The sequence below is a fragment of the Schistocerca serialis genome, chromosome 6 (genome assembly GCF_023864345.2).
Source record: "Schistocerca serialis cubense isolate TAMUIC-IGC-003099 chromosome 6, iqSchSeri2.2, whole genome shotgun sequence".
Classification (NCBI taxonomy): domain Eukaryota; kingdom Metazoa; phylum Arthropoda; class Insecta; order Orthoptera; family Acrididae; genus Schistocerca; species Schistocerca serialis.
This window is the reverse complement of record NC_064643.1, coordinates 407,424,761-407,452,184: the sequence shown is the minus strand read 5'-3', so window position 1 is coordinate 407,452,184 and position 27,424 is coordinate 407,424,761. Positions and strand designations below refer to the sequence as shown.

Sequence of the window (27,424 nt, the reverse complement as noted above, 5' to 3'; positions counted from 1 at the left end):
TTGAACTATTCTCACCAATTTTTTCTCCTACACTTAAGAAATGGTTGTTAAATACATTAGCTACTTGTGTGCTGTTGGTTAGGATGGTTTTATTCTCTTTAATAGTAATATTACCTACTCCAGTGGTTACTTTTCCTGTCTCCTGTCTAACAACATTCCATATTGATTTGATTTTATTGCTGGAGTTGTTAATTTCTTCTCTAACATACATATTTCTTGATTTACTTACATCTTTTCTCAGTGTGTGCAATAGTTTTTATAGTGTGAAACTACTTCTGGATCTTTACTAGTCTTGCTGTCTCATACAGTTTTCTTTTTCTTTCTGAATACACTGTAATACCTGTAGTAATCCAAGGTTTCTCTGAAAAGTATGTGGTGTTACATTTAGTAATTTTCTTTGGGAAACAATGTTCAAAAAGGGATATAAATTTATCAAGAAATATGTTGCATTTATCATTAGCATTTGGCTCATGATATACATCTCCCCAATCAACATTTCTTAAACTTTCTCTGAAGTGCTCTATAGATACTGGATTGAGCAACCTCACACTTTTACTTAATGGTTTCTGAGCTGTACACCCCATTAGGTTTTTAAGTTAATCAGTTGTGCATCATGGTCTAACAATCCATTTACCAGAGGAAAAGCGTGTGTTTGTTTTACATCCTCTTTCTGTACAAATACATTATATATTAGAGTGCTACTGTCTTGAGCTATACGTGTAGGGAAATTGACCACTGATTCTAAGTTATATGTTGTTAATAACACTTCTAGTTCACTTTTCCTATCAGAATTACTTAGAAAGTTTACATTGAAATCACCACAGATTAATAACTTCTTCTTTCTGTCTGACACACAGGATAATAGGGAGTCAAACTCTTTTATGAATAGCTCCCTTTCCCCTAATGGGGACCTGTACACTGTTGCTAATATCAATACTACGTTATCTAGCTGAAGTTCACATGCACAAACCTTAAAGTGCTGATGAACACAGAATTTGCTTACTTCTACAGTTTTGTATTTATACCCTAATTTTATGAAAATGGCAACTCCTCCTTTATCCATCCTAGATCTACAAGTGTAAGATGTTAAATTACACCCATTTATACTGACCCTATCCATCCCCACAGTTATATGTTGTTCAAACATACAGAGTATATCAATCTCATTCTTATTGTTGAGATCATCTAAACACACTAATAGCTCATCTACTTTCTCTTTTATTCCCCTGACATTCTGATGAAGTAAGTTGATACTGCCCTTAGCTTTGCCCCTATTTACTGTACATGAAGTTTCTTTCATTCTATTTATCTTGATTGTTGTCTGTCTGGACTTTGGCTTTAACCTAAAACACCTGGCTGCCTGGACCTATTACCCACAGGGATCACCCCTTGTGTGACTGTGGCCCCCTTACAGTTTCTGCTAATAGAGAAGCTACCTTATTTTTCCCCTTCATGTTCAGGTGCAGAACATGTGTAGTGTATCTCCACCTAGCAATAGCATTAACTGAAACAACACTTATGTGAGATTTTGCCAGTGTCTGGAGCATCCTGTTCAGCTCAGTGTTAACATGCCTTACAGCAGTGTTTACCCAGGGCTGATCATGGCGCTGAAAGACCTCTACAAACCCAACATCTGTGTGCCCAGTTTCTGCTCCTATTTTATCCATGTCACTCCTAATACTGTATCTTGGATTCATAGCCAGGCTGTTTCCTGCTCCTCCAACTATAATTACCTGATCTTTCTTCTCAAAGTCCCTGCACAGCTGACTAAGTTTTCTGTCACCTGGCTAAAGCTAGCACTTGGTTTCACAAAACTTGTGACCTAGTACCCTGCACCTAATTTCTCCTGAATCTGGAGGCCCACACCCCTCCCACAACTGCTGTCTATAAGCAGCATTCTTCTTTCCTATTCTAGTTTGATCCAGACCTGTCTTTTTTCTTTAAGCTAATGTTCTGCTTCAACCTACTTTCAACTACATCTGGATGAGGCCCTTCCTCCACTTCAGATAGCAAGCCAAACTGATATACTATTTGAATTTCTGGAGTTTTTTCAAGTGTTTCCCTTTTTCACCCTTTGCTTGCTACCTTTTCCCACTCTCTTTTCCCTCCCTTAACCTACACAATTCCAAGTTCACGTCATCTAATTCAGCTTTAAGGGCACAAATTTTTGCCTCCTGTTCAGCGATTTTTCCGTCCTTTCTACACGACCTACACTGTCATAGAAGAGCCTAATTTTCTACCCTTGTCTCCTCGCTACTACATTTACCCCAATGAAACCATAACTTACGGTCTACACAGAATTCCTTCTCTTTCAAATTTCTACGGCAACCACCACATTTGTCACACATGGTTTGATAGACAAACTTAACACAAAAGCAGAGAATAAGTTGGCATAAGATCACAGTAGTTTTGTAACCTGTACTAATCCTTAAATAAACACTAATGTAAACAAACTTTTAAACTTACTTCCGAAAGTTTTAACTACCTAAACTCTGTATGAGTGACACAAATTAATTTGACTTTGAAGCGATGAACTCTCAAAAACGAAAATCTACACTTTCAGGAAATTTACGCCTAAAAAACATAAACAAAACTAGCGAGTCCCGGCCTTTACAAAATACTTCCTTTTTGATCAAAATACGGTCAGGGAAGCGAAACTTTCAATAGATAGCCTAGAAAAGAAGTAAATACACTATTCTAAATATTAACTAAATTAGCTCTTATTTCAATATTAATCAAATAACTTAGTGAGAGCTTCGTATACGCGCATCTGCCTAGCTGCAGGACTGTCAACTCACTTTTGAAACTTACATCATTTCTGTACAAACTGAAGCAGCACAGCAGAGTAAGGAAGTGAAGGGTCTCTACGTGAGCCTCTTCACCATTTTGTTTAACATTTCATTTGATGTACCCACCTCTGGCACATCAATTATGGGTGTAAACTGTGAACTACAAAAAAGGGACTGAGCAGCTGAGGGCACCTATAGTGGCTACAAGGTATATTACCTTTATTTCACCTCACATTTTACTAAGATTTTTGGTAATTATCGGAGTGCCATGCACATACTGAATGAAAAGCATGAATGAGAGTATACAAGGTAAATTTCAGTATCTAGATCAATGGGAGTAAAAGTAGTCTGCTACTGTGACAGAATAGCCAACCCTATAAAGCATGTACCAGGTAGCAAAGAGGTTTCTGTTCGCCTTGGCTGAAACTCTTATACAGGTTGGCACCACACAATAGGGAGCTCTCGGGGCACTTCCGAAGGAACGGAACGCAGTGGTTACAAAAGAGTTTGCTTGGCTGTGTTCCACGAGACTGAAACGGGCAAAAGTGACAAAGTGTGAGTGTCTCTCTTCATAGTTAATTCATTATCTTATTTTTGTAGATTTCAGCTCCAGTCGAAACTAAAGTCTTGCTCTTGTTGCTCATTGCTTGTTGAGTGATATACAGAATTTTTCTGGTTAATTTCAGAACATTGTAACCAGCTGCACTTGGCCATGCCATTTTTCTGCTCTATCTCTGTTCAAATAAGTGGACTTCTCAGTTCAATCTGATTTAGTTCGTTGGTGATCTCACGAGTATAGTATAATTGAATAAATTTCTGAAACCTTGCTAACTCTTATTTCAGTTAGTAATCTAACTTCCACTTATCTTTGTTGTCTCAGCAAGTGTTCAGTACGGCTCTGAGAGCCTTAAGTTCACAGATTGTGACTCATATTAATGTACCCTGTCCAACTTCATCAGCTATTCTGAATATTATCACTCATTTTAGGCAGAATTTTTATTTGTGGCTACCATGTGTTCACAGATTGTGGGAAACATTACATGTCAAAGTTACTGTCTCGGGGTAAAACTCACAAATTATGAGGGTTGACTGCAAAGTAGTGCCTCCACCTTCGTAACTCTTCAACAGCTGGCAGCATTGGTATGTGGCAGGTACTGGCTGGTCCCGTAGTCTCTTGTCTACAGTTCCAGTTGGCGGGAAGCCTTAGCATTGAATGGTTGTGTTGTTACAGTGTAAAGTATGGAACCCTGTGCAGACGGTCGGTCAATATCATTTAACAATGTGCAGTCATTGAATTCTTGACAGCAGAAGGTGTCACCCCAAAGGAGATTCATCAGAGAATGAAAGCAGTTTATGGTGACTGTTATGAGTACTGTACATCGTTGAGCAAGCAAGTTTAAAGATGTTGAGGCGGGAACACCTGACCTGCTTGACAAACAAAGAGTTGGACATCCTGTGACAGCAACCACTGAGTTTCACAAGCAAAATGTTGACAGACTGATTCAGGATGATCGTCGTATCGCTCAAAGAGAAATTGCAAGCCCAATCGGCATTTCATACAAACGTGTAGGTTATACAGAAACAAGAGTGTCGACTTCTTCCCTGACAGCTTCAGAAAACTTGTTCATCATTGGCATAAATGTATCCAACTGGCTGGTGATTATGTGGAAAAGTGAATATTGGTAGTTAAAGATCCCATTCTAAGGATTATTCCTGCATTTGATTTATTAAAATATTCCCATCCAAATCCAATTAATGAAGGTGGAGGCATTACTTTTCATTCAACCCTCGCAGTTTCAGAATTCCAAAAGTTTTAACTACCTAAACTCTGTATGACTGACACAAATTAATTTGACTTTGAAGCAATAACTCTAGTCAAACACAAAAATCTACACTCGTGTGAAATTTACGTCTAAAAAACGTAAACAAGACTAGTGACTGCCGGCCTTCACGAAATACTTCCTTTTTGATCTAAATATGGTCAGGAAATGTGCGTGAAAGTCGCCATTGAAATATTTCTCTAAGCCTTCCATAATTAATGATAAATTGTGCTGGGGTCTCCAAGATGCAGTTGTAAATGTAATTTTGAAACTTACCCCAGAGTGTTATGAAGAATAGCAACCATCACCCATTTATTAGTTGGTTAGCTTATTAGTTTGTTCAGATGTTCTTGAATAAGCATGATACTTTTTACCAGAGCGCATGCTTATGTATTCCCTCACCAACTTCCATTTTATGTCCTACTGATACCCATCGCGCAACAGATAAATATGGCCAAGTTATTTATGTAAGATTTATTCAGCTGTCATAAATGTGCAGATCTGGGAACTCAGTTCATCTCAACATCAAAGGTTTTTCTTTCATGTACATCCACATACTGTCTTCCCACCTTCTATGTTAACACCATGCCGTCCGGCGACACCACAATGGTGTCATGCGCGAAATAGCAGTCGACGGCCGGTGACACCACAGTGGTGTCATGTGCATAGTATCGCGCAGTGGCCAGTGACAGCACTTTGTTATCTTTTGCATTCTGCTGGGGTTTTGTTTAGTTAACAATAAGTTACACACGTCAACAAGATTTTTAAGAACTTGTGCCCTGTCATCATGGCAGACGAAAGATACAATTACTTACGATGTATGCGCGGACGTCTTATCTGACATTCCGGACAATTTGGTCGATTGGGAAGAAGACATAGGACATAAAAAAAATGAAAGTCAAGCAGAATCGTCATAAGTTAGTGAAATACGCCCAAGAAGAATTCAGCGAATGCTATGGTTGCCAACTGATTCGGATGAATCAGACAAAGAAGACAGTGCACACTGGTCAGACTTTGCTTTACCGAGAACCAATAATAAATAAATTTGAAGGATCTTCGGGTCACAACATATTTCCCAAAGATACAGAGCGTTGAGGATATCACAGAATTATATATTGGGAACGATCTATCTGAATATATTAGCAACGAAACCAACAAGTACTACAGTCAAATTTGCAATAACAGGAAACTAGATTAAAAAAAGAATTAGAAAAAAAAGTGAAATTTGTCGATGTTGTGGGACTCAAACTTAGAAAATTGTTTTGGGCTTGCTATTCTTATGGGAACTGTAAAAAAACCAATGTACGATGATTCTTGGTCAAAGAATCCATTGATAGACACAACGATATTTCGCAAAACGATGTCCCGCAACCGATTCAGACAAATATTATCATTTTTACATTTTTCCGACAACAAGAATAAACCGGATAATGCCTATCAGTTTTTAAAAGTGCAATTCGTAATTGACTATTTTTCCAAAAAGTTTCAACAAACGTTTTATCCAAGTCAAAACATCTCAACTGATGAAGGAATGATACTGTGGCGTAGACGGTTAAATTTTAAAGTTTACAATCTGTCAAAAATTATGAAATATGGCATACTCATTCAGATGTTGTGCAATTTGAGTACAGGATACATTTCCTCATTCAAGATATCTTCTAGTGCTAGACAGCCCTTAGCAAAAAAAGTGATGGAACTACTGACACCTTCTTATGGAAAGTGGCATCACCTCTACATGGGTAATTATAATAACGGTGTAGTTACTTGAAAAGAAAATTCGAGTTTATGGAACGATATGCCAAAATAGAGGCTTTCTGGAAAAATTAAAGCACGGAAAAGGCAATGTGTTTGAAGCTTGTCATCAATGAAAAGGTGAAGAACTCGCACAGGTATGGAGAGCTTCGAAAACTAAAACGATATGAATGATCTCTACAATACATAATGCCACTTTGACTGTCACTCAAAGAAAGCGTAGAAAAACAAATTACAAAATATAAAAAAAACTGAAAGTATATTAGACTACAACAAATACGTGAAAGGAGTGGATCGAGCAGCCAATATTTGAGTTATTATCCTATAAACAGAAAAACTGTAAAATGGTCAAAAAAGGTTTGTATGTACCTCTTTAATTGTGCATTATTCAATGCATTCCGTACATGTCAGTATTTCAATACAGAACACAAGAGTCTCTGACTTCACGATTTTTTATTGGAGGTGTCTGATTCGTGGATAAAAGACCATGTACCAGCTTCTGAGCAAAAGTTGGATGTTGCCACAACATCGCGTACGTCTCATCATGATCCCGTTGACAGACTTTCCAGTTACATAAAGCAACACCAACTAATACTTATTTCCGAAACAAATGAATGTAAATGAAGAAACTGCCAAGTATGTTCCATAAACAAAAAAAGAAGCACAACAAACTTAATGTGCAAGTCTTGTGGAGTTGCGTTACATCTTGGAGACTGTTTAGTTGCATATCATAGGAAAGAGAAATACTAAGTACCGAAGACAATGCAAATAAACAAATATATGAAACAAACAAATTTGGTATTTATTTACGAATGTACATCTTCAAAATTTCATGAGAGTAGAGGAACAGGGTTGAGCACTTATGAGAACTAACGATGAGATTAGTAAAACTTAACAATTTATCATCTCCCGATAATATCAAGAATGGCCAGCACCATGCCAAGTAATTCGAATTAGCGCTGCCAGCGCCAAGTGAATCAATTTGTATGTGACGTGCGGACGGCAAAGTGTTAATAGATGCCTAATTTTTATTGGCACCTTTTATCACAAGCACCGATCCGCAACCAGATCTTTCACCGACAGATACCCTTCAGAAGTTAAATCTTTTCTTCTTGAACGCATATATAATGGTCTGCCATATAATAGTTTGGCTCTTGCACTACAGCTTGAACCAACTGAGTTCCAATTCAATGTGACAGACCTGTATCGATAAGGGTATTAAACCCCCTCCCCCAAAAGCCCTTTCGCCTTCTCATTCATATATGGCTACTGCTCTTACCGAGTAATACACCCAATGTACAGGCTATCTGGGTTTATAGCAAGTATTACAAGCACCCTGTCTTACAGTGGAGCATTATCTGTAGCTGTTTCCTGTTGTCATACTGCGTTAGTCACATGCACATATACAATTTAAAATGGTTCAGTGTAATTCAGTTGACAAGTAGTACAATAATGATGTGTGTGGTGTATTTATCTAGGGGTCTGAAGATAGTGGAATGTATAACCATAATAATTTACAATTAAATAAAACTAACACACACTGGTTGTGATGGTGGTGCTGCTACACAACATAAGTTGTTTACGTGTCCATAACAGTTAGATAAAGGAAGATAGAGAGAATTATTCCTATGATACTCAGGTTGCCACTGTAAACATTACTGGTGAATTAATAGTACTTTTATTTGATGCCTCTTAAGATTCCTCTACAGTGTGTCCACAGAAGCAATGTGAAGACAAGAAAGTAATTTTTAATCAGGATTCCAACTCAAAAACTTTTTTATTTCTTTATGACTGCTTATAAATCCAACCTGTCTCTTCGTGGCAGTATGTGGCACTTTCTCAGTAGATTACCCTATTCTCCTCACAGTTTTGACAATACTCTGACATAGCTATACGCTGTTATTACAGTTACTTCAGATTTTAATTACTGTTTGAGAATATTTGCCTGTATTTTCACAGCATTAATTACTTTCTACAATTTACCTTCATCACTTTTAAACTGAAATTCTGTAGTGTGCCTCATACTTCGATGAAACAAGATCTTCTACATCCCTCTTAATCCCAAAGCAATACATGCACAAACTTTCCACCTCTGAGCATCACTGTCCAACAAGTGTAATAATAATTAAAAATTTAAAATCAGAGAAAAACATAGTTATAAATTATTACCTTTTTAAATTCATCTGGATGCTCTGCAGCCAGTGCCCTTGCAAATAATTTCACAGAAAACAATGCTGTTTGCTGAATCATTTCCTCTTCCTGCGTAGATTCTTCACCAGACGAAATGCATTTTATTATATTTGTAACTGGTAATAATAATGACAGTAATTCTTCTGGCTTGCAAGTTGAAACAAATTCCACACGATATTGCAACTTTGCATTTAACAGCTCCAGAGCTTTGCGGCGTACTGTCAATAATTCATTCTGTAGGAGCCCCTGGATTACCAACAGGAACATGCCTCGTGGCAGTAATGCATTTACCTAGAATGTGAGTTATTGTAGTAAATACAATTAATAAATCACTGCTAGACACTGAAACAAATATTCATTTATATTAATACTAAACACTTAAAAGTAACTAATAGTACCACAGGTGCTCTTATACAGTTAGTTTTAATAAATTAGTAAGAGCACGGCATTGAAAAAGATGCACTATGTTTCTCAAATTTGTCATTACGCAGTTATTAGTATTTCTAACAAATGCAAATTTTAATTTATTTGTGACTAATAAGTTTGCTCCCTCCTTAAGGTAGCCATTTAAGTTCCTGAGCATCCGTTTTACACTTTCACGTGGATGAAGTCATTGGTTGCAGCCGTACCAGCATGCTGCACAATTACTTTGATTTCTTCTTCAGCTAAACCACATCTTAAGTCTCAGGACATAATTAAGAATACGTTTCTCCCTAAATACTCTTGAGTAAGTGACATAAGTTTCTGGTAGGCAATCTCTTCCTACGAGCACAAAACTTCTCAAAAATTCTCGTAATAAATGGAAGTGTTTAATTCATGCTTTCTGCAGCCAAACTTCATACGTCATCTGAAGGCATACAAACTGCAGTGTCGAAGATTTTCATGACTTTAATTAAAAAGTTACCTGACTAAATCAGCGTGGTGACTCTTTCTTCACAAGATATCATTGAAATTTACAGATTTCTCTTGGGTTAGATTCCATATTCCCCTGAATCATTTGTTGTTGTATGTAATGGCAAGTTTCACTTAACTAGTCTCTATGGCCATAACTGAAATTTTTTACATTGTCGCATCACTTATTAATGATTATTCCAAGTTCAGCTAGGATTTACTTTTATCTACAATTTTCATGTTTTTGCAGCCTTTGCAAATTCATTCTTTACCATCAGCTGTCACCAACCCATGCTATGTCACACCATCAAGCCATAACCCTAAGTACATGAGAAATCCTCACAGAAACAAGCTTTAAACCATTTCACTGAACATAATATCAACAGATTTTCAAAGTATAGTACATCATGTTTCAAGCCAGATCTTCTTCAGAATCATTGTTAACACATTGCATTTGGCTCGTGTAGATTTACGCGGTTAAACGTCCAACTGTTGTCGAAAGATCACGTAAACTTACATTTTTTTTTCTGCGTGCGCTTTCTGAGACCTGTTACTCATGTCAGTAACTACTTCAATTTAACAAAAGGTTATATATGAACTGGGTGATTCAGTGCAGTGAACACCACCATGAACTTATTTTTATCTTTTGTTTAATCACCAACAATAAGTACTGCGAAATAGTCAGTACTATAGCTATTGCCTTGTGTGGTAATCGCAAAAATAGTTGATGGAAAGTGAGATCCTTTCTGAACTGTTTGAGGACGATTGTTCTGACATTCCAAGTGACTCAGCTGATGTCGCTGATAGTGGTAGCACAAATGAAGAAGAAAACAACACGTCTATAATCAACCTAAGTGACATAATTGTCTATGAGTTACATGATGAAGCTTCAGCCAGTAAAAGTTGGCTGTAGGAGGAGGACAAGATCATTATTTTAGAAACATTTAGAGGAATTCCAGGTGTAAAAACCCTTCCCAGTGAGACCAATAGTGTCATAAGCACCATGGAATTATTTCTAGGGGACGAGTGTTAAATCAGATGTCGACACAGTCAAACTTGTTATTATGAACAAAACAAAATCCATTTCAAAAAATTTCCCAAGTCTCCCAAATTTATGAATCTCACTGCTTTTGAACTGAAAAATTTTTGCATGATTATCTCAATGGAGGAAATCATACAGAAACCAAAATGTACTGTGATGCACAATACATTTATGAAAGGCGTGGACAGAGCTGATCAATATCTTTCGTATTTTGGGATAATGCGAAAAACCAATAAATGAACAAAGAAAGTAGTTTTGTTTCTAATAAATTGTTCTTCGTTTAACGCATACAAGTCTACAGAAATCTAAATCCAGATATACCAAAAAAAAAAAAACATAAAATGCTTCTACAAGAAGTTGCAATGGCCTGGACAAGAGATCAACAAGTTGGCACCGCAACTATGGAGGAAATTGAAGATATCCAACCTACAAAATGAGCACCTGCTAAGGCTCCACTGGTCGATTGTAAAGGAAGAACATACTATTCAGACAATAACGGGAATGGGAAAAAAGAAATATCCATCTCGATCTCAAAGAGTTCGCACATCGCATCGTAAAAGAAATGAAACAAGATACTACTGCCAGGTTTGTGAAGTACCGTTACATAAAGGTATGTGTTTCCAGAGATATCACACCCTTCAAGATTATTAGAACATCATACAAACATGTCTGCCGAGTTTCATCAGCATCAGACACCAGTAAGTGCAGCTATATTCAAATAAGGAAGGCGCGTGTCTTTCAAAAATCCCCATGAACTGCAACAATAACTGTGGTGCAGTAGCCGATATGCAGTGTGTTAACTTGAAGCATGAAATCAAAAGAACATCAGCAAAGTCCTATTTTCACTGCACTTAGGAAAAAAAGAACCAAAGCCTGAATACTCATTGCTGACCTTCATAGAACTGTATTCACATTTTTTTAGAAAACATTTTTCTAGAAAACCGAAAACCCCAACTTTGCACTTGTTCAAATGAGAAATTTATGCCAATTTCTTGTAATATGGATCCACAGCTTCTGTAATTTTTTTTTTTTTTTTTTTTTTTTTTTTTGAACAACATCATATTTGCTTTTATATGTTACTGTTTTTGTTTCACTATTGCAATTTTAGCATCTGTGCCATTTTCAAGCATGAGATTTGAATGGTGCTTCATGTCATGTCATTTTGTTATAAGAATGTATTACTTTTGATTGTAATATAGTCATTGGCTGTTACTAATGACATTCAAAGGTTTGTTATTGACAATCAGCAACAAATTTGTTAATGTTAACAACAGATTTGTTACTGACATGTCAATGCCATTCTGACATGTCAACAACAAATAAGTCAATAACAAATCTACTAATGTCGTTAATAACAACCAATTATTATATTACAATCAAAAGTAATACAGTCCTGAAACTATACATTTTTAACCTATTTAGATGACAAACTATAGCATCAAATCTTGTGCTTGAAAATGGCATAAATGTAGAAATTGAAAAAATGAAATAAAAACAGTAACAGCTAAAAACAAATGTGATGTCATTTAACAAATTTACAGATATATGATAAATTATTATGCACAAATTACAGTCCATCACACCCACAATTGGGCAATGGGAAATGAACCTGGAGCCCAAGAACCCAGAGTCTTTCAGACTCCCCTCAGATTTCCTGGACTTCTTCAATAAATTCAATGTCCATCAGAATTCTATATTTTCCATATCTTGCAGACAATTTACTACTCTGCACATACTATTGGATTCTCTCTACTGTTTGTTAACATTATTTGGCATTTTTCCTCATTTACGGAAAGCTGCCATTTACTACAAGGGGAACTTCAATCAGTGTTACTTTTAACTTCTATATGCGCTTTCAACAATGATATTTCATGATATAAAATAATTTCAGTGACATCTCTCTGTATAACTGAGGATATGAGTGGTCTTATGAAGATTTCATGAGGTATACAAAACACTATCTTTGTTTATTTCACCATTTTTTGGTGTGTATCTTGGTCATAATGTGTCAGAAGTTAGTTAATAACCTCTCTTGACCCCGAATGGAAGGCGCAAAGCCAAAATATCAAAGAGGAGAGTAATAATGCCTCGGATGCATGTCCAAAAAATGATTTAATGTTATATCCTCAGGGAAAATTTGAAGAATAACCACATTTGTTTTTACTGAACACTTATTGTGTAGAAGTTCTTGCATGACAATAAATCTCACTGTTAAGTCAAATAGATTGGGTGATCCTCATGCACTCATATTTTTTATCATCATTCAACATAGTGGTATCCACTCAAATGCCTTCCGAGGATCTGCATAGCTCTTATCACGAAAATAAATTGTTTTTCACATGCTCAATGCTTGTTCTTGGAGTGTATCAACTCTTTTTGAAGATTTTCTACGAATGTCAGTTGATGTAAACACAGAGTATGTTCCAGGAAGCTAAGGTGCACATGTAATATTGTGCCTTTCATTTTCTTCCTTTTGTAAAGGGACAAGGCCCATACCTTCCAGTGACTGTAAAGAATCATGATTTTTTTAAAGGAGATGAGAAGAACTTTGTGGTAGTACTTGTAAAGGAAACATCTTGGCTTCGAGCTTAGGGAAAGCTTGTGAACTCACATTTTGCAAGGTCATGTCCAAGAGTTTTACTATCACTACTTGTATAGAAGTCTAGAGTCTTTCTTTGTACAGTTCCATTCATTCATTTACCGTGTTCCATCAATAAGGAGAACCATCACAGCTAGAATGTTCAACTAGTCCAACCATGCATTCACATAAGCCAAGGATACCGTAGTAATCTGTGTATTGTGTTACATCTACATCTACATAGATACTCTGCAAGCCACAGTACTATGCATGGTGGAGGGCACCCTGTACCACTGCTTGTCATTTCCTTTCCTGATCCACTCACAAACAGAGCGAGGGAAAAACGACTATCTGTACACCTCTGTATGAGCCCTAATTTCTCATATGTTACCTTCGTGATGCTTGGCACAATGTATGTTTGCAGCAGTAGTTAAAATAAACTAATCACTATATTGCTTAATGATAATCACACATCTGCCACCACAATTTAATCATGTGAGTTAGTAAGAAAGCTTCTACTTTGAAATAAACTGCTGTCTCCTCTGTTTTACTGTATAGCTAATTGCTATTAGCAGATTAATATTTACTTGACTGTAGTGGCATTTTCTAAAGGAAATATTTTCTTGCTTTAAATATTTAGTCCTATTGGCAGTACATTACTATTTGTCAACAGCTTTATAACAAACATTAGTACTTGTCATGTAGCTAACAGAACTTTCCAATCCTGAATATAGATACTTAGGTAATATGTACAAAGAGAGGCTAATGAGATTGGTATTTAATTTTCTTTTGAAATGGTAGGGATTACAAATTTCTTTCTCTATGTTAGATGGGAGATTGTTGAATATCTTACCACCAGAGTATGTAACTTCACTCTGAATCCAAGACATGGAGGCAGAGCCTACACGAAAACTGCTTTTGTGTCTTGCATTGTGAATGTGTACATCACAGTTCAGGTGAAACTGATTTTTAATATCAGAAACAACAACCATTAAGGATTAAATGTATTTGGAAGTGCGTGTAAGAATTTAAAGATCATTAAAAAGGCTTCGTCAATGTGTAAGGTCATCTACTTTACACAATATACCTATACTGCTTCTGCTTAATAAACACTTTTGGTGGACATCCCCACAATATAATTCCATAAAAATATATGGAATGAAAATGTATCAAATAAGCCAACACTCTAATGTTTGGGTCAACATAACGACAGATGCTTCAAAGGAATTATACAATATGTTTCATTCAGTGTTCGACTATTAATATCTGTTCCTAGTGCTAACTGGTTATTACGACTTGTTTGAAAACACACAATGTGACTCTTTGTCAGATTAAGACTTAAACTGTTGGCTGTGAACTGCTTGTGTCTTCAGCTATCCCCTGCACTGTATCTACTCAGGCTGAGTTTGGATCCTGGATACACTTGCTTGTGTCATTATCAGAAAACATCACAATTTTGGAAATGCCCTTCAAAGTCAGTGGAGGAACATTTATGTAGGCCAGGAACAAGAATGGACCCAGACTTCATTACATTCTACAGGTTAAGTCCCCCATCCAGCACTTAATTTCATGCCTGAGATATCCCTTTGCATTATGTTATAGAGGTAAGACAGTATCCAAGCAACAGGGATGGCATTAATGCCACAACACTTTAGGTTTTTAAGTAAAATTTTGTGATGCACACAATCAAATGCTTTGATAAGGTCACAGAATTTACCAACAGGATATCTTTTCTTTTTTATCTCTGCTAGTACTTCATTTGTGACATCTTGCATTGCTTTCTCTATTGAGAATCATATACAAAATCCACTCTTTCCAAGTTCCATTTGTTCCAGTTATAAATGTATTTGTATTTAATTAAGTGTCAAGTACGGTTGGTAGCACTTACTACTAAGATAATTATCTCCATGTGCTAATAAATATCTTCATGTATTATGCCCAACTGCTTTTGGAACAGTGAATAACTGAGAATAGAGGTTCAGTGCAAAACAGTTAATCTGCAAGCTACAAATTAATCCGTAAAATATTACATTTAACAATATTCAGTTGAATGAGTCAGTATTCTACCTTACCCACTTTCTCAAACAATTTTGGAAAATCTAGGAGTAATACAGGTCTGTCAAAAAAACACACACACACACAGTGCAGTACAGATCTCCAGTAATTAATGTTTTATATGTAAATGACATACTTAACTATATTAAATTTCACTTTTGCACAAAAAACTATACTTCACTGATAAATTAGAGTCAAATTTAAGACGAACTTTGGCAGTATATGAGCCCACTTATCAGTATGATATTGTGCCCCTCTGGCCTGGAGCCATGTCCTAATTCAGCTGGGAAGTGTGTCATAAGGCCATTGTATCCTTTTCTGAGGCAAGCTTTCCCACAACTGGATTCTGATATCCCATACACAGTTAATGGGACAGAGTTGATATCTGAATTGGTATCAAATGTTCCATCAGGAACAGAATTAAGATCTTGCTGGCAAAGTGCTTACTTCAAATCCACAAAGACAGTTCATAGACACGTGTCATGTTAGGATGAGCATTGTCCTGCTGATAAATGGCATCACAATATCATTGCATGAAAAGCAACACATGATGGTGCACGATATCGACGACATACCATGGTGCCATCTAAGTTCCCTCAGTAGCTACCAGTTCTGAAATCATATGCAAAGTTTCCCCACACCATGATGCCAAGAGTAACACAGCTGTGCCTCTCGAAAATGTTGGAAGAATGGGGACCTCTTACTAGGTCACTGTCATACTAGTCACCAATGGTCATCCCGGGTAGCGGAACAGTAGTTCATTCTGAACACAATGAGACGTCATTTATCAGCAGTCCACAATTCCTGGCCACGGCACCACTCCAAAAGCAACTGCTGATGTCATGATGTTAATGTCAGCCAATCCATGGGACAGTTATTCCATAGCCTAGCAGCTGCAAGTCTTAAAAAATGGAGACCCACAAAGAGGGCCTTTTCAAACTGTGTTATATGCTGATAACACTGTCTCACACAAGTATGGGACATCTCTGTGCCCTTCATAGTGATGATTACACATATGGTGCTGTTCACATTCCACATGTATCAAACCAGGCCTGCTAACAACACTAAAATTGAGGTGTAATATAAAAATCACTTTAGAAAAAGTAATACATTACCCCCCCCCCCCCCCCTCTCTAACCAATGACGCATGGTCGTGCCTTTGGTCAAGCATCTTATTCTCTTATTAAGTAAGTGTTTGGCTATGAGCCACACATTGTGCAAGAAATTTTTCGTTTCTTTTGTGCATGTCATGAAAGTGAGAGTGGACATAGCATATCTGCAAGGCAGGGTGAGGGACCTCTGTATCCCTGCACTTGGAGACACCTGCTGCCTGTAGTGGTTATTCCATGATAATGCTCCCACCTACAAGATTTGCTGCAGACCACAGAACCATGCTAGAAGAAAGTGATGGTTGACGAAGAGACATGTTCTCAAGTTACACAGTTAATATAAATAAAGAACGGCAACCACAAAACTTTTACGTAGTCCTCCTCCTTACCACACCTGAACAACTGTAGGCACATTAAATCCCATTCTAGCACCCTTTGAAGCAGGGGTCTGTGCCAGATAATGAGAAGATTAAATTGAGAGAAGGAAATAAGTTTGTTTTAAAACAAAAATAAAGTATCAAAGAAGAAAAGTTTCGATGTAACACAATGTCGTCATTTCTAGCAGTGCAGGTAACAACTTGGATTTGTGACAGTGTATAAACAGTTATTTGTGCTGAAACTAAACAAATTCTACAAACAGTACATTTGTTGGAGAAATTGCTGAATCCCTCCACAGTGACTCCATTAAAGGAGCAAATAATAACACCACTAGTGGGAAGAACACCACCCACAACAGGTTTGAGTAATTAAAGTTCTCTCTCTCTGTTGTTGTTGTTTCCCAAAATTAGAACCTTGTGATTGTGCACTGATTTTGAAAGCGCATGCCAGTAATAAAAAGAGGCACTGAGATAACTGCCCTGGTATGGTTGAAGAACTTGAGTAAGAGTATAGATGATGTAAAGCTCAAATATCAATTATCAAAACTTGAATTTCCTGCATTAGCAATTTAGAAACCAGATTTTCTACTAGCATGAGCACTACTGTCGAGACAAATGTGAGTTTAGAAAGCATTTATTAAGGAATCTTGTAGTGCCTCAAGAATTTCGGAGAAAATTCTAGAGACACTCATATTTTCACCCTCTCGAACACATGTTATTTTAGAGATAAGGGTGGTAAAGTAGAACTATGTCTACTGCCCCACAATTGAACATTTGAAGGTTGTTGGAAGAAGAGACTTATTCATTCTCTCACTTACTCCAGTAAAGCACAGAGTTATCGTGTTAAGCTTTTGAGTTAATTATAGACAGTATTTATAGAAAAATGATCATGATAGTTCTTTCGCGAACTCACGAAAAATGATTCCAGTATGTGAAAACTGTAATTGTTCAGTTATTCATGTACTCTCACGTAAGGTCCTAATGTGTGCCTTGCCATAATAATGAACTATTTTTCTGGAATTTACTAGAGGTTATTGCGCCAACTCATTTATATAATTGATTAATTGTGTTTCTCAACCTCGAGAGAAAAGTACGATATATCGAGAAACAAGTGTAATACAGCATTAATCAACGGTATGCTCATATTGAAGTTTATATACATCATCATCCCAATTATGGAAATAAGAAGATATTATTTTTAACCACCAGAACGTGGTGACCAAAGTGAGCAGGACATGAAAAGCAGGAATTTTTTTTTTTTTTTTTAAGAAGATTGAGGTAAGAAAAGGTTGAGAGTTGCCATAGCAACCCATAACAACAAAATGTAGAAATTGGTCAGCAAGATCCGATCATGAAGATTTGGGTGTGGGGAGAGTAATTCTCTCACATGCAGTAACCACCCGACGCAGAAACCAGCCGACGCCGATGCAGTAACCAGTTGACGCCGATGCAGTAACCAGCTGACACTATTGTTGCTGGTTGCCACCTGAGTTCCTGACTTAGCGCCTGCCGATGCCGACGCTGCGACTAACGTGTGACACTGCCAGTGCCCGTGTAGTTTACGGGTGCCATTCTTACACCTCACTGATGCAGCCTAAAATCGTATGCCGGGTGAGCTTAAAGTAATAACTATTTCAATGTGAACAAAGGTGGTTATTATTTATAGATGTGATTGTTTTTCTTTAATGCCGACAGGAGCTAGAAGGAAGATGAGTAAGAAACAAGAGCAACAATTAGTAGAACCGGTCACGGCTGCCAGAGCGACTAAGGAAACAGCAGACTAGTCTGAATCAGTAAATTTAATTAAAGCACAAAATGCTTCTTTGAAAGATGAACTGAGTGTGAATTTAAGCCTTAAGTTAGATTCAGTGAATACCCAACTAAATAGTAAATTAGATCCTCAGAGTGAAAGTTTAAGTCTGTTAAGAACAGAATTTGATACTCTGAACAATAAAGTCGAGAATCTGAAAGTAGATTTAAAGAGTGAACTACCCAGTTCTTTAAATACTCATGTTAATCAATTATTTACTGAATTTAACCAAAGACAGGAGGAGCAATTACAGAACTTGACCAATAAACTAGAATTTGACATCAAAGACAAGTGTAGTAGTGTAGAGTCAGAGTTTAATGAAAAATTAGGATCATTTCAAAATGTGTGTAACGTTACATTCAACGCAGTGAAACAAAGGTTATATACTTTAAATGATTCCATTGAACGACAAGACAAACTGTCCCCTATTGTCCAATCGCAAATTGCGGGGGTCAAAACTCATGTAGATGGGGTAGAGAGAGATTTTAAGGAAAAACTAGCAACCTCAGGCACTATAAATATAAGCGGTCTGGAGGAACAAGTAGTGGAATTAGGTCAAAACTCATGTAGGTGCAGTAGAGAGAGATTTTAAGGAAAAACTAGCAACCTCAGGCACTATAAATATAAGCGGTCTGGAGGAACAAGAGGTGGAATTAATCAACCGGAAAGTGGCCGAGAGGGTAAACAGATAACGTTCCACCATGTTTAGCATCGGAACTTGTTGACGCTAACAAAGTCGTAGACAATACGTGGAAAGAATTCAAACTTGTCCAGGACGGATTACAACATAAAATAATTTTTCCTAATGTGGTGTTACGTAGTAAAGGGGTGATTGTTTCATTGTGGGGAGACCTTCACATAAAATTTAATGAAAAGTACTGGTATGCACTTGCTTAAGTGAGGTTATCAGATCCATGGGATCTGGGTGGAGTCACATCTGTTCCCCTGGGACCTTAACAATCTGTGTTGATGGATGGAGTGACGACCATCAGATCTCGAGTTGGGTTTGGTGTTACTTCCTGAAACTCGTTTTCCCACACTGGATTCTCTTCAAGTTTTATACTATCCTTTATTCTGTTCTCATCCTATTATACTGTCATAAACTTCAGTACTTGTCTTAACGGGGCGAACAATCAAGCGTTGCAGCACATCACTGATATCTAGGTCATACTCCTCCTTGTGGAGGTAGCTGGAAGTGGTCTTGTCATTACACTTAGTCTTACTTGGTTTACGGGTGCTATAATTCCCTGCTGTATATTCACTGTACTGAACTGGGTTATTACAACGAGTCAAGACTGAAGCATTAGGTAATATATCATAATATATGAACTGGCAGCATGCTCTGCTCTAGTCTCGATGTAAAAGTGATGTGTGTGATATGATACGGGGTGTAATGATATAATACATAATAAGGTATGATATATAATTTCTATTTATGATGATATGACACACAATATGATACGATATATATGATTTCTATTTACAATGATACGATACATAATATATAGAATAATTTATACCTTTTGCAAAATGTGATATGAATAGGGAGGGTTTGTATCGATTTTGAAAGGGAGTGGATAGTGTAGGAACATAAGGTTAACACTACACACACACACACACACACACACACACACACACACACACACACTACATCTTTCACACAATCCTCGCAGACAAGTATAACTGATTCTTCACTATTTGCCATTCCGTATGCTAAGATTTTTTCCAGGGACTTCAAAGGTGAAGGTGAGAATGTCCGTTCTGCAGCAGGCGTTCAACATCATACTTCCTCTGGCTTCTCACTCAAGTACCAGTGAAGTGGGGATTCTGGGGAAGGTGGAAGGGAAGGGTTGCCTGGCTTTGGGGCTATCTTCTTTCTTTTCTTTGATCTTAGCAACCATTTCTAATTTTTCCTTTCTTACTTCTCTTTGACTACCAGTCTATCTTTCCCTCTGTCCAGATGTACACACTTCTATTGCTTAAGTCCTTCTCAATTTCTGGTGGTTTTCTATAACCTTCAATTCATTTTACAAAAGCCGGCCAAAGAATCAAGCTACACGACTACCCATGCGCATACACACAGTGAAATACAAATTTGCAAACAGGGGGAATACAGTTTAAGGTAATGCAGAACTGCCATGTGTTGGAGGGAGAAATTTGTGCACATAGTGATAGGTAAGCGCACATGGTCATGTGAGTTGACGGTTCCACATTACATAAAGGTATGTACAGAGGAGTATTCATGGCCTGTACAGGGATTTTGATATAGGTAAGAGCTGAGAGTATTTATGGTTATGACAACAATATTACATCATGATAGATGTACATTGGTTACAGAGTATAAGGAGAAACATCTTGTGGTTCATTACGCTACAGTGTATACTTAAATGGTCAGAATTGGTGTAAGTTTAACGTCTATTCTGACGAATTGTAGGATAATGGGAGATAAGCAGTGTGTGTGTGTGTGTGTGTGTGTGTGTGTGTGTGTGTGTGTAAAAGTACGGTGTCTATTGGAAAGTTAGGACTGCAAGAGAAATGGAGGACTCAAAAAGGGTTAAAGGAGGTATTGCGAAGCAAGTGTTATGGATAAAGCAGGATATTAATTTTTCCAGGTAGTTTTGAAACTGAAACATGTACATAAATTCGGGCAATGGACAAGGAAGCCCACTCATGAATAATAAGGAGGGCGCACCCAAAGTTGACTGGATGGATAAGGGCAGGTAGGCAGACCTAAGGAAGGCTGACCTATACTGTGCGAGCAGGGGCACCAAACAGGGGATCGACCTGTACCATAGTGTTTGTTTAAAGGGTCTTACCTACCAAAATGGAAGGATGTAGTGCATTCATAGTGTCTACCATTACCATGACAAAAGTCACACAATTTGTAGAGATTATTCTGGCAAGTTTGAATTCTTGTTCCCACTTACAGTGTTATGTTTGTATGAAGATACATGTGTTGAGAAGAACACCTTTATTTACACAGGGTTCCTCCACATTGTAATAAATAGTGAATAAATCCATACTCAGAGAAAGTAGTACGAGAAGTAAGGGCAAATAGCAACATACACTTGGGTAACGAACACTCAGAGTTTACGACTGGAAAGGGAACAGAGAGATCCTTGTCCTTACATAGTTTAAATTAATCCAAAGATACATGATGTATTAAGTAATAAAGTGTTAAAAGGAAAACTGTTATAACCATGAAGTAATGTTATATAAATACAATAATACTGTAAATAATGAACATGTAAAAAATATCATGTGTTCGAGCTAAGGAGGGGGATATGTAGTGCCTCAAGAATTTCGGAGAAAACTCTCTAGACATTCGCATTTTCACCTTCTCGAACACAGATTGTTTTAGAGATAAGGGTGGTAAAGCAGAACTATCTCTACTGCCCCACAATTATGTATGTACAGGAAGGACGTGTATCAGACGGGTGATTGGTGCAGGCAGATAGTCAACGAACCCGCCTGAGAAGTTACAAGTACCATCCATGGAGTAAACGTATCGTACTCTGTGAAATTAAAAAACATTTTTGGTATAAACATTTGAAGGTTGTTGAAAGAAGGGACTTTTATTCATTCTCTCACTAACTGCCGTCAAGTCGGGACTGTTGTCTTGTTAAGCTTGGAGAGATTTATAAATTGTATGTATTGAAAGATGATTGTAATAGGTGTCTGTCGGTATGGAAGGTGTCGATCTTACGAGAAATGTTTAGTGTATGAAAACTGCTGTGTATTATGAAAATACAGTGTTCAAAGCAATCTCGAGTGTATCGAGTTATTTTAAAGTATAGATAATTCCTCCAGAGTAGCATCTATTCTTCAGAGAAGAAGCTGAGCAGAATATCACCGCCTGTTATCCTGAGACAAGATCGGCGAAGCAGCTCCAAGCAAGTTCGACAGCCAAAAGGGGAGTTTGAGTCTTGCACATAAGTACCACACTGCCACCCTTATCTCCAGAAACCACCACAATCTCAACATGAGAAAAACAGAGGTTAATGTTAAGACTGCAGCATCACAAACTGCAATAAATTCATTAGCTGGGTTACAAACATAGGAAACAAACAGTGATACAGGAGGTCAATTAACAATTTCATGGGGTAAATAATGGTGTAAAAGAAACTTAAGGATTTATGAAATAAGATTTTAAAATGGTAAAGCAACCAACCTCAAATGCACAATAGAGGTTAACTGCATTAGAGCAACCCACAGATTCGGATGCAACGATTATTCCCAGCTCCACCTCTGCTAGACTGGAGGATCGAGTAGCTGACTTATGGATCAAAAGATACAGAAGAAAATCGAATCAACTGTCAGTACACCACAGTATGAGAGGCACTATCAGGCAGGTATGGAGAGGAACTCCAGAAAACCTGGCATGAGCTCAAGAGAAAAAAAAGAGGAGGTTAATAAACAGCAACTAGTGGGAAGTAGTAGAATGTCAGCAGAGCTAATTGGGAATTTCAACCAGGAAATGAAACATGTTTTTCCAAGCAATTTCCAAAGATCAAACCAGAGGGAGAAGTACAACTGGCATATTTTTTGAGGGCATTTTCTAGCTCATTGCCTAAATGTTGCGACAATTCAAGAAAAATAGGTTTCACACATAGTTACCTCAAAGTGGATCATTTCCTGGGAAGATTTCCAGGAGAAATTTAAGAGAAAATACTCATCATTCAGTACACAAGAACATTAGCTTTAGAGTTACTCAGTCCCAAATGTTATACCAACACCTGGGGTAGTTACAAAAAACACACAGAATGGCATCTCACAAATCTAAATATGTATAACAGGGCCGCACAAACACGGAAAAACTGCGCGCGTGCAAAGCGAGGTGCAGTGAGTGCCTGCACAGTGCATTGGTTCAACTCTGCATACTTCGCCTCAACTCAGCTTGCCAGGTGAGGCCGACGCTGTGCGCTGCCGAATGCGCTGCCAGACGGCAGGACACTGTTACAGGGGCGGATATTTTACCAGGTGTTGAAATGGCAGCTGAAGGAATAGGATTCCCTTGGGAAAAGCTGTTTTGCGTATCCACACATGGGGCACCAGCAATGTGCGGTAAAGCAAAAGGGTTTATTGGCCTACTGCGGAAAAAACTTAACATGCCGAATTTACCTTCCGTTCATTGTTCTGCACACCAAGAGGCTCTTTGTGCAAAAGTTATCGGTCTTCAAGATGTGATGAAGGTAGTGGTGCGTATCGTGAACTACATTCGTTCTCATGGACTCACTCATCGTCAATTCAAAGAATTTTTGATTTCCTTTGAAGAGGAGTATCCAGATATTCCCTACAACGCTGAGGTGCGCTGGCTGAGCAAAGGACGTCCGGAGCCCCTTCTTCATGACCCTGAATGGGTAGCTGATTTAGGATTTTTAGCAGACATTATGCCTCTCCTAAATGATTTAAGTCTGAAACTCCAAAAAGAAAACAATCTCATCAACGATATGATCAGCAAAATAAACGCTTTCCAGTATAAACTGATGCTCCTCAAAAACAACCTTTCAGATAAAAATACGCAACACTTTCCTGAACTAGGTAAGCGAGATATAAATTGTACCTTTGTTAAAACAGCCTGATTTTTATAACCGCTCTAATCAAAACGGTACTATGTTTTTGTTTGACAGCATCTGTGCAGGAAGGAGCACGTTTTGAAAAATACGTTGAGGTGCAACAATCTCTTGAAAATGCGTTTAACGACCGATTCCAGGTAATGTGCTGGTATATGACATACAGCTAAATAAAGGAGATTGTGTTACATATGCAAGTGTAACATTACATTAAAACCAATAGTACACATTACCTGTTTATTAAAATATATCGCATTTTAGTACTTCGAAACAACGGCTTACATTACTTTCATTTATTAACATTGGCTTTGTTATTGTTTCAGGAAATTACCTACCTGCAGCCAATTCTCGATGTTTTTGTGAAACCTTTTTCGATGGATATTGAAAGTGCGCATTTTGAACTAATTGATTTGCAAAGCGATGTTCACCAAAAGGATGTGTTTTACAATACAAAAGGTTTGCTCCAATTCTACCAGAATTTGCCAAAGGAAGAATTTCCCAAGTTACACAGAGAAGCAGCGAAGATTATTTCTAAGTTTGGTTCCACTTGTGTATGTGAAAGGTTTTTTTCTGTTTTGTCTTGTACAAAAACTAGATTACGTGTGAGTATTTCTAATTGCTATTTAAAAAATTCTCTCAGAATTGCTGTCAGCCAATCTCTTGTTCCAGATCTTAGTAGCACAATTGCAAATAAAATAAAGAGCACATAGGAAGATACATTTGTGTTGAAACCAAATTTAAAATTGTTACCATTACAGTTATTATATAAAACTCTCTTGTACCGGTACACCAAACTAAGCTCTCCACATAGTGTACATTAGTATTTGGCAGTGACGAAGACAACAGGGTAAAAGCTTTGAAACAGGTCGAGACAGGTGGCGCGAGCGACACAAGCTAAGGAAGTGAGAGGCAGCGCAGTTGCGCAAAGCCAAGGAGGGAGGGGGGGGGGGGGGGGGGGGGGGTCTGCACTGTCGTCAATATAGCGCAGCCATTTTCTGCACTCTGCACCTTGTGCGGCCCTGATGTAGAAGCTCCTTAAAAGAAAATCATTTAAAGCTTTAGTGCAGAGATTGCCTTACCATATGAGAAGGGAAATTTAGTATCAGCAATGGATGAATGATCTTTTGGGGTTTCTTGAAGGTTTAGCTACACTAAATAAAGAATGCACTGACTATACACAAAACAAAAATCAACAGGGGAATAACAATGAGGAAAATTGTTATCCATCCAAATTCCATAGGATAAAAGAAATATAAGTTCCGTAAAATTAACAGGCCAAACAACGGTCAGGGAGATGCCTAGGAATTTATCAAGTGAATAATCACACTATGATGTTAATCACTTGTAGTAAGGTAAATAACATGGATAACCAAGTCTCATCAGACAGATTGTTTCCGAGTTCTTTGCTGCGAAATATCAAATATGCTGGAGCAGGAGCCAGGCCCCATGATGCAACAATACAACATAGGCTCACTGGGTTGGATTTGCATGTGAAGTACCTACACAAGAACAGTGATTATAAGAAGAGGAGAATAACAATGAAGAGCACATCAGACTGATTGTCATAGGTGAAATATTTGGAACACAGGTACACAGTCACCTAGATACATGCACTGCCATCTCGATGATATCCCAGTAATTAGTATCCAAGTTTTGACATAAATTTAGTTGCTCTATACTAGCAATGAGCATTGGACAAAATTAGCATGTTTTATGTCTAAAGCATTAAATATAGCATGAAAATTATTCCAGATTTCGCTCCTCCTCTAACAGAACACATCTGCAATTGTATACTTTGCATCAATTAATTTTTGTCTTGCATCCTCCACAACTCATGTAGCACAACTTCATTAAAAGGTCATCAGAGCCTGACAATTGGCCATTTTGTTTGTCAGTGCTACTTTACGGCAGCAAGATTATGTATACTTATCTTCTGTACTAACAACAAGTCACGATTAACCTCACACACCTGCATGCTTCAGTAAGAGAGAACAAGTCGACAAGTATGAAGTGATCACAGAGCCACAGTTCTCAGACTCATCATACTCATTGAACTATGGTGGGAACGAAGTAAGTCTTTTGGCATTGATGTAACAGTGGTGCCTTGATTTATGAAGTATGCAGCCCAGACATTAGACTCATACTTGTTCCATTTCTGAACTCTAGTCAATGGTACAAGAAATAGTTCTAAAGATGGTAACATATGGGATTATGGAATGCAGTCAAAGTGTGTAAAACAAACTGTTGTTGGTGGTAAGTAAACCAGCTGGAGGAGTACACACCTGTTGTTGGGACACCAGGACATTAAATAAACATTACAGCAACTGAAAGAGATCGCTCAGTACGCACTGAGGAACTGTTACAGAAACTTGAACAAGCAAAATTTTTAGCTCCATGGACCAGGAGGTTGTTGGCAGGTCCAGTCACAACAATTTCAGACCTTAACACTGCCTTCTTACTTGAAGGGAAGTTGTAACAATTTAGGGTGCTCTCTTCTGGGTTAAATATTTCAGTAGCGGTTTTCATAAGCATACTAGATAAAGCATTAGAGGATGATCTAGCACAAGACTTGATTATTTATGTGGATGATGCATTAATAGCATCCCAAGTGCTGGCAAGAGCACTGTGCCTCTGAAAAGGTCGCATGAACAGGGCATAACAATAAAATTATCCAAGAACATTTTTCGAAAATATGAACTTAAGTTTTCAGGTCACACAATGGGGGTAAAAGGAGTGAATCCTGACCCCAAACGAATAAGAGCAATGGAGGATTGCGCTGATTGCAAAATGTAAATAATTTAACTTCATTCCTATATCTTATCAGATTTTATAGGCAATATATAAAGTGACAATCGATTAATGATCCCATCTTCTATCATCTCTCAAACAGTGAACCAAATGGATATGGAATATGAGAAACTGGAAGTACACTACTGGCCATTAAAATTGCTACACCACGAAGACGACATGCTACAGACACAAAATTTAACCGACAGGAAGAAGATGCTGTGATACGCAAATGATTAGCTTTTCAGAGCAACTGATTTCTCATACACAAACAGCAGTTGACCGATGTTGCCTGGTGAAACGTTGTTGTGATGTCTTGTGTAAGGAGGAGAAATGCGTACCATCACGTTTCCGACTTTGATAAAGGTCAGATTGTAGCCTATCGCGATTGCGGTTTATCGTATCGCGACATTGCTTCTCGCGTTGGTCGAGATCTAATGACTGTTAGCAGAATATGGAACCGGTGGGTTCAGGAGGGTAATATGGAATGCCATGCTGGATCCCAATAACCTCATATCACTAGGAGTCGAGATCACAGGCATCTTATCCGCATGGCTGTAATGGATCGTGCAGCGACGTCTCTATCCCCGAGTCAACAGATGGTGATGTTTGCAGGACAACAACCATCTGCATCAACAGTTCGACGACGTT

The 27,424-nt window shown here is 37.7% G+C and overlaps 1 protein-coding gene across 2 annotated transcripts in view; it reads right to left on the bottom strand.

The window, feature by feature from the left end:
• The window catches only part of LOC126484124 (HEAT repeat-containing protein 1), a 271,959-nt gene that overhangs the window by 56,127 nt on the left and 188,408 nt on the right, over positions 1 to 27,424 (bottom strand). For both annotated transcript variants that reach the window (XM_050107506.1, XM_050107508.1), the window contains one exon: positions 8,531 to 8,842. In XM_050107506.1, coding sequence (XP_049963463.1) covers positions 8,531 to 8,842 — 312 coding nt within the window. The remainder of the gene's footprint in view (positions 1 to 8,530; positions 8,843 to 27,424) is intronic.